Consider the following 12,094-nt stretch of genomic DNA (forward strand, 5'->3'; position numbering starts at 1 on the left):
AATTTGCACATAAAGAACAGCGGAACTCTGCAAGAAACACACACAGCAGAAAGTTTTCACTTGCAAAACACCCAGAAACAGCAAGGAGATGCAGTAGCAGGAAATGCTGTAAAATTCCACTGATCCCCAAAACTGCTGTAATTGCCAGCCAGTTTCATCCAAAAAGCAGCACTATAAATCCAGTCCTCTCAAGAGCAAGACAGCACAAACTCTGTATGGCCTGGAGCCCCAACAGAAAGAGCAGGAGAAAAGAAAATCTGTCAGAAATCATAATAATAAAGCCCAGTATTTATGCCTGCACAGTGTATGACCTGTCCATAAAGCTGAAGAAGTTTAGCAAAGGTATTTTGCTTTCAAAATGCAATCTTTCTACCCTGGCATTCCTTCAGATTCCCAAGTTTTACATATTGTTAGCAGTGAAATGACTCTAATTTCTTCCTGGGTCAAGTGGGATATAAAATACCAATGACCTATGGATAAACCTTCCCCTCCTCTTTAAAGTGACTTTGAAAGGGATCCCAATCACTTGAAGAAAGTTACTTAGCTTATATTCCCATTGGAGATATCAGGTAGTTTTATTGCTTTCATCTACAAAGAGTAATTTAATCCTTGTACTATTTGCTCAGTCAAAATTCACACTAAAGCTAAGACAAATCTTGGTGAGGATAGGGCTTGTCTCCATTGAGGCAAATTTAACCATAAAGCAAAACAAACTAAAAATACAAAGTAAGAAGTTGCATGTATGGGCAGAAAAATTCTTTAGAAAGAAGCAAGCCTTCATCTCTTAGTCCTCATGAAAAAAATACCCATGCTTTCTTTGCTGTACAGAACATCCAGAAACACAAAAGTGTGAGAAAAGGGACAAAAAAGAATGAATATTTCACAGGTTGTTTCCAATTTACTATTCTGACTTCATTAAATTGAAAGGCAGTAAACAACAAGTGTTCAATGTAATAATATCATGTAAAGATTTTATCTGCTGTTCAAGTGGGTAGTTATTAAAATTCTTTGTAATTTTAATAACTAGACATTTGAACAATGGATCAAATTACAAAACACAGAAGGTGTTTTGTAAAACAAAAACTGCACAGGACATATCCCAGTATTATTTGTGCCTGTTGACAAATCCAGTGTTTCTGACCCAAAACTGCAGTGTGGATCCTGCAGGTTGTGAGGATCCAGCTCACACTGACCCAAATGCATCCTCAGATCTCCTGATCTTAAATGACAACCTAAGGAGGGGATGGGATTCCTTACTGTGGGTCTTTGGGGTTGTCACAACTCAGCTGTCCCCTTGTTTAGCGCCTTAGTTTGTTTTTACAGCAGGACATAAATTATTGGCAGAGGAGTAAGAAGAGGTGAGGAACACACCCGCCAGATACAGAGATCCAACATCAAACCAAACAATGTTTATTTTCCTGAGGAGTGAAGGCAAATAAAAAACCAGACCCCCTTTTTACACCAAATGCTTTGCTCTCCTTATCTGGAGAATTCATTCTCTCTTAACACATGTGAGCCCAAACCTTCACACAGTTTGCAGTAAAGAATGTCCTTCATTCCCACCACTGAGACAAGCATTCAAGTGATCATCAAAACCTTAAATGAACCAATTTTTTCCATGTGTATCCATTCCCTGGGGTAAATTACAAGCAAATCCTAGTGCTGTATCCTGCAAGTTACTCAGTGTTATTTCACTCTGTTCTACAGTACATGCTAAAGCTTCTGTAAATTAAAATCCCAGCTCAGTAATTTAAGACAACTTCAAGTAATGTTATGTGCTGCTTCTACATTCCAAATTCCACAGCTGTTTGTTTTTAGGGTATGGATGTGCTACCCATGGAGCTCAGTTTCATTTGGATTTCTTGAATTTAGGGAACTGTTGTGGTTTTATCTTTCAGCAACAAAGACTGAGCATTTAACAATGGCAGGGACTTGACTCCCATCCTGCCCCATAACACAGAGAATTCCTGGAGAAATTCCAAGAGAAAAGGTGTCTGTTGAGGGAACATGACATCAGGGATTTTAATGCTCACATCATGAAACACTGTAGAACAAATGCAGAAACAAAATTTCGACTTTGTATTAAATTAGAAATAAACAAAACTGTTCAGGCACATTCAGTCTGGACAAACCTGTATTACTGAACTGGGATTTCCAAGCACAATACAGCTCCAGAAGATCAATTTGTACCCAATTTTCAAAATACAGAACATTAAAATGCCTTCAAGTGTTTTCATAAGCAGCAGCATGCTTAAACGTACAACTATTTGATAGTCTGGTCTACTGTTCCACCACAGTGATCTTGGGAGGTTACACATAAACAGTATTTTTAAGCAGTTAAAAGATTTTGACCGTTCAGTTCTAATATTTTCTTGGTAAAAAAGAAACCAAACCTCCTCTACTTTGATATTGATTCACCAAGAGAACCTTGAATCCGTCAGAAATTTGAAATGTGTTTCTATTCTTCTGCAACTTTCTATTTTTGATGAATGCTTTAAGTTGAAAGCCCAAATATCCACCAAAGTGTTGGACAGCTTAAAGGGAGGAAAGGGGCCAGGGGAAAAATCACTGTTGGCAAAGTAGGCACAAAGTCTATCATCCATTCAGGTTAGTAATTCAGTTGGAATGATTGGATGCTTTTCTTGGCTGAAGAGAACAGGCTTGGTCCTCTGTTCTCAGCAGGAATGCAGATGATGGAAAAATACAGGTAAAGCATGAAAGATGGTACCTGTGAAATACTGACATTTTACTCTTCTTCACAGTCAAAATGAGAACTATGCCTTTGCTCCCATCAGTTTTTCATTTTAGACTAAAGGAGCCAGCTGCAATATTTAGCAAGGAAAAAAGGTTAAAAAACTCATCTGGCCAACCACTCAGCACATGACAACACTGGTAGATCTAGAAACTGAACTAAGGGAATTCATAAATTTTCAAAAGCTTCCTTCACAACTGTATATTTGAAGATCTCAGTGTTTGGCAAGTAAGACAAGCTTTCCAATGAAAAGCACTGTAGGGTTAACTATGCTCTACTCACCATTTACTGCTCCTAGCTTTGCATTTGATATGATGGTTTATGTACTTGTCTAACAAGCACTTGGGAAAAGGAATTAGAGCCCCTAAGATGAGTTTTTGCATCAGCAGTACAGCTTCTCACACAGGGAAGAAAAGCTACATTTAAGATTTTACAAATACTTTGTTTGCGTGTAGCTTCAAGTAGATTTAAACAAAACCACCCAAGTTCTGTGTTTTAAAGCGTAACTTTTTTTTAAGCAGAATATTAAACAATATGCTAGTATTGATATTTGCATAATTGATTGATTTATGGCTAATGTCAAAGGCATCTCTCCACCTCCAGGGGCTGAGCAGTGACTATAGCAGGCCACAGTTATTACAGTAGGGTGTCTGAGTCAGCATTTTCCTTCTGCTTCTGAACACTCATCCCCTTCCAAATCACAGCACAAACTGCATCTGGGCCTCTTTTTTCTCCCTTTCAGACTAGAAAAATCAGTTGCTACTGTTGCAGGCTGTAGGGAGGGAGCACAGTGGTGTTTTCTCTCTCTGGAGAGGTTCAGTCACATAAATGGATGCGAGGTTTCAGTCCAGAGCTCCCTGTTGATGTAAACCAGGTGATCACATTTGGGTCCTCCCTACAGGATCAGTCAGGCTGGAAGTCACAGAAGGTCCCTGGTGCCACCTCCCTGCTCCAGCAGGGCCATCCCAGAGCACAGGGCACAGGGCTGGGTCCAGATGGCTCTGGAATGTCCCCAGGGAGGAGCCCCCAGAGCCCCTCTGGGCTCTGCTCAGGGCTGGGCACTGCCCAGGGCAGAAGTTGTGCCTCCTGTGAGGGGAATTGCTGGGCTCAGGCCCTGCCCGTGGCTCTGGGGCCATTGCTGGGCCTGGAGCAGAGCCTGGGCCTGCTCTGAGCTCTGCACACAGGGACAGACACAGGGACAGACACAGGGACAGACACAGGGACAGACAGAGGGACAGGCAGGGACAGACACAGGGATGGACACAGGGACAGCCACAGGGACAGACAGGGACAGACACAGGGACAGACACAGGGACAGACACAGGGACAGACACAGGGATGGACACAGGGACAGGCAGGGACAGACACAGGGACAGACACAGGGACAGACACAGGGCCAGGCAGGGACAGACACAGGGACAGGCAGGGACAGACACAGGGACAGACACAGGGACAGACACAGGGATGGACACAGGGACAGGCAGGCCCAGGCAGGGCTCAGCCCCTCTCTCTCCCTGGGGCTCCTCTCCAGGCTGAGCAGCCCCAGCTCCCTCAGCCTTTCCTGGGCACGGAGCTGCTCCAGGCCCTTGCTCAGCTCCAGGAGCTCCTGGCCCTGCTGTGCTGAGGAGCCAGAGCTGGGCACAGCAGCCAGAGGTGCCCCCAGGGCTGGGCACAGGGGCATTACCTGCTGGAAATGCTCTTCCCACTGCACCCCAGGACATCAGGTGCCTTCTTGGTCCCCACCTGCACCATTCTTTATCCTCCCTCCTCTTCCAGAAGAAACCACACACTCCTCCAAAAGCTGGACACATTCAGCACTGCTTGTATTTGGAGGAACAACTTCATCATCAGGGAGAAAAAGCATTTTGGAAAAATAAACCAAAAAGACCACTGTTAACAGTGAACATCCTTTTATGCAAGCCATCAGCCATATTTGTATTCTCTAGGACTGCTCTGTAAACAAGTGCTCATGTGAGCAGGAATCCATGGAGAGGGGTTGGGTTCATGGGTACGGCTCTCCCGAGGCCCCGTTCAGTTTGGTCTTGCTCTTGTTCCTGGAAAGGAGCTTCTTGCTCAGCATTCTGGAGAGTGTCCCCCCCTTCTTGCGGCCCTCCTCTGCCAGGGGGTGCTGCAGGAACACCAGGTCATTGTGGGACTGGCTCATCCCCGGGTCCTTCTGGTGGTGCTGCCGGCGGAAAAACAGCTTGGCGCTTTTCTTCAAAATGCCACCTGTGCAGGGAAAAAGGTGCAGGACACTTTAGACAGAACAGGCTCAGGGAAAAAGGTGCAGGACACTTTAGACAGAACCTCTTGAAACTCAGCTCTAAGAGCAGCATGAGTGAGAAAAGCTGATTCTCTGATTTAAGGCTCCTTCCTTACACTTAGTTCCTAATGCTGCTCTGGAGGCCATGCCAGTGCTCATACACACATGCACAGCACTGGGGTGGGTTGTACCCTGGGCTCTCACATGTCACAGAGGCACATCCAATCTTTCCAACCAGTAAAGTAGAAAGGATTTTATTAAAAGAATGAAAAAGAGAGGAAATAATGTTACTCTTTGTTGTTTCAGAGATCAAAGGAGTTGAAGATCAGCCCGTGAAGCAAATTTAATTTGAGGCGCAGGACAGCAGTACCTGGCAGCAAACATATGTGCAGTGGTTGTGTACAAGCCAGGCAGCAGGTGTTCCATAGAAATTCAGCAGCACCACCCAGAGTAACACTCACAAAGCATTTGCTCTTCTAAAACCCTGTTAGGAATAGCAATGCACTTCAAGCAGATTAAAAATAATATTACATCTGCTTCCAACAGGTTCAGAAGTCTGCCCAAATCCCTCCTGTGGTAAATTAAGTTGCTTTATTTTGCCATGTTCCTTCCCCTGACCCCCTGTCAAACCCAGCAGGCAGCCAAGGCAATTGCAGCTGTCATCTCACCAGGGACTCATGCTGCCAACAGCAGCTATCACTACTCCTCTCTTTGCAAGCTTGGGCTGTTTTTGCAGCTATTCTGCCAAATTCCACCCTCCCTCTCCATGTGTGCCTGGTGTGCAGCTGGCAGGGACACTGCTCCAGGCTCCCAGCAACACTCAGCCTGGCTGGGACATCAGCTCTGGGTTAAAATAGCATCAGTTTTGTATGGAATTGGTAGGGCTGTTGTCCCAGGTGGCAAGAGCTCGTTTGAACAGAGGAGGACCCAGGTGACAAGCCAGCACAGGAGCTTCTGGCAGTCAGATTGGGAGTGGGGACAGTCACCTCCCTGGCAGGGCTTCCACACCCCCTCCCTGCACCACTATCAGGTTTCCTGATCCTTTCCAACTTCAGCTATTAATTCCTGTCAAGGCATGGTCCTGATTCTGCTTTTCCTCCCACTGCAAATGGACACAAAAAGCAACACACAGTGCAGTTCTTCCACGGGACACTGCCACAGCTAGAATTAAATGTTTGTCCCCTGAGGACCTGCCAAGGCCTCTGTGTCACTTTGCACACAGTGACAGCTGCAGAACAGGTATTTCATGGCAGCCAGATGCTGCTTTGTGCACACCAAGGCAGTCATAAACGTGTACTTGGGTTCATTACTGTGTACTTTAAGGGCTAAGCACTCAGCACCTGGGAGGAAATTCAAACATGGTTTTTTCTGGCAGCTGCTGAGACTCTCCTCACAGGCCACAATGGGATGGGAAGCAGAAATCAGCTGAAAGCAACCAGACCTTGTGGATTTGAATCTTGACTGCTCTCCCATCAGCCTCTGATTGATCTTTCTGGCAAGGCAGTGCCACTTGAAGCTGTGATCAGCAGCACAAAAGCAGCAGTGTTCCACCCAGGACAGTGACAGCTGCTGATGTGCAGAGCATGGAGGTGCAGAGGCCTCACTGCTGTGCAGCTCCTGCCTGAGCAGGCAGCTGCTCTGCCCAGCAGCACTAGGACACAAGGGTTTATCCCTGAGCAGATTTTTAGTCCCATCTACTCTGCCATTCAGATTTTCTACAACAGCAAACAGCACCTGACTAAGAATGCTCCAAAACTTGTGCCAATGGCCTGGGACGACTCCCTGCAGCTGAAAATCCGTGGGCAGCACTTCCCTGGGGGCAGCACAGGCTCAGCACAAGCAGCACCCCTGACACCAGAGCTCCCTGGAGTTCAGCCCCTGCTGCCTGGAAGCTTGCCACATGCCCAGCAGTGTGCAGGCAGCCTGGCAGGGCTCTGGCTGCTGTGCAGACATGCAGCCCTGGCAGGAGGCAGGGCAGCAGCCTGGCAGTGCCCATGCTGGTTCATGTGCTGGTTCATGTGCTGTTTGCATGCTTATTCCTCCAGTTCAACAGGATCCATGTGCCAGCCCTGCCCCCAGCAGCAGGAGATGAGCAAAGAGCACTGTTATGAACTCATGGCACTGATGGGGGGTGTTCTGAAAATACTGGTGGGGGGTGGGATCACTTCTGAATCTCACTTGTGCTAATGGAGGAAGATTTCCTTCCACATCTACAAGGATACCAACAGAGATGGCTTTCCATTCCTTCCCAACTTCCAAAAGAGTTTTCATACAGGTGGTTTTGGAAATACCTGCTGAGATTGTGGTAGCTCTCTAAATTAAGCCAGAAAAGTTTAATCTAAAAATCTATAAGCAGCAGGTTTTGAAATAAGTTTTGTTGGTATGAATATCCAGTTATGGGGTCACACATGGTTTACATGAGCAGATTTTGACTGATGTAGAGCATCCCTCCAAGGTTTCCTTGCTGCCCTCTCTGTGTGACCCTCCTGGACAGCACAACCACCAGAAAGATGATTTGTCACAGCAGACTGGTCTGCTAAGACACCTGAGCACAGGAAGGTAATTTTGGAAGGAGGAAAGGAATGGAGAGGGGAAGAAGAAAATGGGTGTCAAACTAATTTTTGCTTCAGTTTTTACAATGAGGGTCTCATTGTAAAGCTACATTTTCTTAGGGATAAAAATAGAGACAAAAATAACTTACTGTGTAGGTAATTAATTCTGGCTGGCATAGCAGTCATCTTAAGTTTATAAAAGGGAATGGGTAAGAGAGAGGAAGTCAGAAAGGTAAAAAAACAAACAAACAAAAATATGCAAGAGTAAAAAAAAGTGCTAGCTTTAAGACATTAACACACACAAAAGGCTTTTCAAAGCAGAAGGGGTTTTGTTTGGGTTTTTTGCCGTGTTTGGGTTTTTTTGTTGTTGCATTTGCGGTTTTATTTGTGGTGGATTTTTTTTGTTGTTTGTTTTTTTTAAGGGAAAGCATTTGACAAACAGAAGCCTTGAACTATTCACAGCTCACTGAAGGCAGGGGAGTTGAAATGTTTTCCCATCTTACTCCGTAAAAGCTACTCAGCTGTGACAAAGCAGAGATTCAAGACTTCCACAAAGACATCTGTGTATAATGAAAGGGATTTGAGCCAGGTTTTTCCAAGTATGATACAACTCTCTCAGAGATATTTTGCAGTTTTTAGCAGACTTATACTGAATCTGAAAAGGATCTCTAGAAGCCTCATCTCTTTGCACAGGGAAACCCAAAACTAGACAACTCACATACAGATTTCCACTTTTTTGCTTTAGAGTAACACGCTGAAGAAGAGTCCAGAGGTTTGCAGTTTTTCACACAGCTTCCTAAGGTTTTCCAGGCTCCAAAATGATCCAAATCCCTTGAGAGCTAACCCCCTCCCCTCATCCCAAACCACTCCCAAGGCTTTCCAGTGCCTGGGCATGTGTGTGACAGGGATTGTTGCTGCTCCCTCCTGATCTCTCATGTGGAGCAGTCCAGCTGTGGGAAGGCCAGAGAGCTCCAAGGGAGGGTCCTGACAAAGAGCTCCAGTGTCTGCCCTTGGGTGAGGGGGGTGAAAATCCAGTCAAACAGGGAGGTTTTGTAGTGAGATTTCCCAGGATCTCTGGGTGAGGAAAGGACAGAAAATAATAAAGCAAAGAGGGATGGGTATGAGTGAAAAGCACAGTGGTTTTTGCAACTTTAAGGTGCAACCTGTGTGCCTGTTTGGGGCACAGTCCACTGCACTGACCCTTTTGTAGGATTTCCTAATAGCCCCTGTGTTTACCACAAACCAGTGCTCAGAGGTTACTGGATTTACCAAGGAAACACAAAGCCTTTTCAAACTGCAGCTATTCAGGTTTGTAACTACCTAAGCAAAATGATCTGATACCTTATTTACTTCTTAAATTAACTTCTATTCCATTTTCTTTAGCAAGTGATGCATTAATGAAATGAGTGAAAAGGGGGAATCTGTAATGACATGAGTGAAAAGGGGGAATTTGTAATGAAATGAGTGAAAAGAGGGAATCTGTAATGAAATGAGTGAAAAGGGGGATCTGCAATGAAATGAGTGAAAAGGGGGATCTGCAATGAAATGAGTGAAAAGGGGGAATCTGTTCAGCAGGCAGTTTCTCTTCAGCTGTGGTGTTTCCCTGAACACACACTTTAGTGAGGGCAGCCTTGTGCTCAGAGAGGTAAAGAGGAAGAGGAATAGATTGGAAAGCAAGAGTGGATCCCTGCCATCTTCACCCAGGCAATATAGGGCAAGTCCTGGGTTATAAGGACACAGTTTTCCTTGAGGAATTGATAATGTGACTAGTGATTTCTCTCCCAAAGAACTGAGTTGGGTGTAATGAGCTGCCAGCTTCTAAGGGTGAGCTGTTTCCTCATGGAGGGGAGGGTAAAAAACCTGAGCTGCCTCAGAGAGCTGCAAGTAAAGCAACTTCAACCAACACCACAATCACAAAGAGTTTGAAGGACAAAAAAAAAATCAGTAAGAAAGGATGAACTACTGCAGGCAATTACACAGAGAAAGCGGTCACTGAAGTGGAAGTGAAGATCATGTACCTTTAGATTTTTTCATGCTCCCAGTTTCTGAAACACTTAATGAGCTCCCAGATATTTCTTCAGAGGTCTGGTCTAAGAGTGTGCTGGTGTCCCACTGCTGGCTGCCATTCTCCAAACCCCAGGTCTTGGGGGTGCTTTGCTGTGGGTGGGTGCCAGGGACTCTTTCTGAAGCATCCAGTGACTGCTTTTTGTCAGAGGTGATTTTTGCAACATTTTCCTCCACAGTGGGTGGATCTGCTTCCCTGCAGGAGCTGTCCATGGCTGCAGCATAGTCCATCATCAGTGAAGCTTCACTGTCCTGAGATAAAGAGGTCTGCCCAGTGGAAATAAGAGACAACACTGACACGAGTCATCCTGCTGAAGAAAAACAAACCTCCCTGCAAGAGTTATTTTAACTCTTTACACTTGTGTTTGTAATTGCTCAGGATCACCAGCAAGCCACCTGAAGCTTCCTTAGCTCTACTAAAGGAGAGGGGCATTTAGCAAAGTTTTAATCATGTTGCAAAGTCCAAATGAGTGAAAAAATCAATTAAGGAAATGCCTTCTACCCATATCTGGCCCCACTACAAATAACAGGACTCCCCCATAGGTGCTGCTGTAATGAGGTGTCAGCATTTCTTTTGGTCCTTCTAAGAAAATTAACATCAAAGCATTTCATCTTGTCTCACTGTTTGCTCTCCCTCTGGAACAGAGACCAGAGAACCAGAGATTTTTCAGAGCTGTTTTAACAGCTTTGAAATAAAGTATAAAAAACTTCCCCACTTTTTCAGTGCATCTTCCCTACATGAATGAAACACAGAATATAAAGATTATAAAACATGAGGCTGAGTATCTAAATTATTGTACTTTAAAACAGGCCCAAAACGATGCTTATATACATATACATATATACATATACATATATATATACATGTATATGTATGTGTGTATATATACATATATATATACACATATATATATATATACACACATACATATACTATTATATATAATAGATATATTTATATATTTTATGTATACAAAATATAATATATATACATTATATAACATGTGGCTCCAGATTGGCACTGGATTGCTGAAAATCTCCGTAGTACAGTATTAATGTGTATTAAAGTGCTATTTATTTATATATGTATATATATATGTGTGTGTGTGTATTTCCTTACATTCATAGGCTAGACTTGGCATTTAGAGTGAAAACATCCCTGGTTACCTGTGTGCCTGCTCCAGCTCTTACCTTTAATATGAAATCAGCTTTGTCTTCTTACAATACATTCTTGTTTTATATACATATTTTATATGTATCTCTTCTCACCTAAATTGATTCCCCAAACCCCCAACACCACTCCTATCCAAGGACAGAGTACATTTTAGTCAGGCTGTCCAATCTAACCATCAGCACCCAACACCCTGATCTGGCTGAGCTTGAAACAGGCACAGAAATAACCTGGCACACAGAACTGGACCCTGCAGGGACACAGAAGCCCTGTTAGCACTGCAGTCAGTGCAGAAAGGGCTTTCCAGAGCTAAACATGAAGTCTAAGTGTGTTTTCTGCTCTACCTTGGACACCCCTGATATGATAATGGTGCTTTTCTTCCGAGGGGACTTCAGCTTCTGCTTGGCAGACTGGCTCAGCTGCCGAATGGCCGCCTCTGCCACGGGGTCGGTGCCGTTCAGTACCAGCAGCTCTGCAAAGAAAGGAGCACTTCAGAGGGGCAAGGAAACAGGGAAAAACAGAGCAGACACAGCCAGAGCTCGTCCTTCATTTAAAATTCACAGAAATGGCATCAACACCAGAACCTCGCCAATTCAACACCCAGCGAGTTGGGGCTGTTCCTTCCCTCCTGTCACCCATTTTTGGAGAAAAGGTACCAAAATGGCATTTACAAACCACTTCCATGAGAACAAAGGAGGTTCTGGAAGCCTGGACAAAGCACCCCATTATTTCAATGCACTGCTGCCCTGTGGTGACAGTAGGGACATCATGAATTATCCCAGTCATGAGGAACCACAGTTCTAACATGGTACAAGGCTGGCACATGATGCTACTTCCTCAGGTAACTTTTTGGTTATTTTGCTGCTTTTCCAGATTCTTTCCCTCCTGTCACCCATTTTTAGAGAAAAGGTACCAAAATGGCATTTACAGACCCTTTCCATGAGAACAAAGGAGGTTCTGAAAGCCTGGACAAAGCACCCCATTTTTTCAATCATGTTGAAATAATAGGGTAGGTGCTGTTCTTTCTCTCCTGTCACCCATTTTTGGAGGAAAGGTACCAAAATGGCATTTACAAACCCCTTCCATGAGAACAAATGAGGTCCTGGAACCTCTGGAACAAAGGAGGTGCTGGACAAAGCACCCCATTATTTCAATGCACTGCTGCCCTGTGGTGACAGTAGGGACATCATGAATTATCCCAGTCATGAGGAACCACAGTTCTAACATGGTACAAGGCTGGCACATGATGCTATTTCCTCAGGTAGCTTTTTTGGTATTTTGCTGCTTTTCCA

At 44.5% G+C, this 12,094-nt stretch overlaps 1 protein-coding gene across 3 annotated transcripts in view; it reads right to left on the reverse strand.

The window, feature by feature from the left end:
- Positions 1–12,094, reverse strand: part of C2CD2 (C2 calcium dependent domain containing 2) — a 40,414-nt gene continuing 28,320 nt past the window's right edge. For 2 of the 3 annotated variants that reach the window (XM_063181169.1, XM_063181164.1), the window contains exons 12-14: positions 11,147–11,274; positions 9,586–9,898; positions 1–4,981 (exon numbers count right to left, since the gene is read on the reverse strand). In XM_063181169.1, the coding sequence (XP_063037239.1) occupies positions 4,755–4,981; positions 9,586–9,898; positions 11,147–11,274 (668 nt within the window). In that variant the 3' untranslated portion in view covers positions 1–4,754. Of the gene's footprint in view, positions 4,982–7,356; positions 7,754–9,585; positions 9,899–11,146; positions 11,275–12,094 lie in introns of those variants that run through there. The other variant, XM_063181180.1, reaches the window with a different exon arrangement.

This window comes from Melospiza melodia, chromosome 2 (assembly GCF_035770615.1).
Source record: "Melospiza melodia melodia isolate bMelMel2 chromosome 2, bMelMel2.pri, whole genome shotgun sequence".
NCBI classification, from domain to species: Eukaryota; Metazoa; Chordata; class Aves; order Passeriformes; family Passerellidae; genus Melospiza; species Melospiza melodia.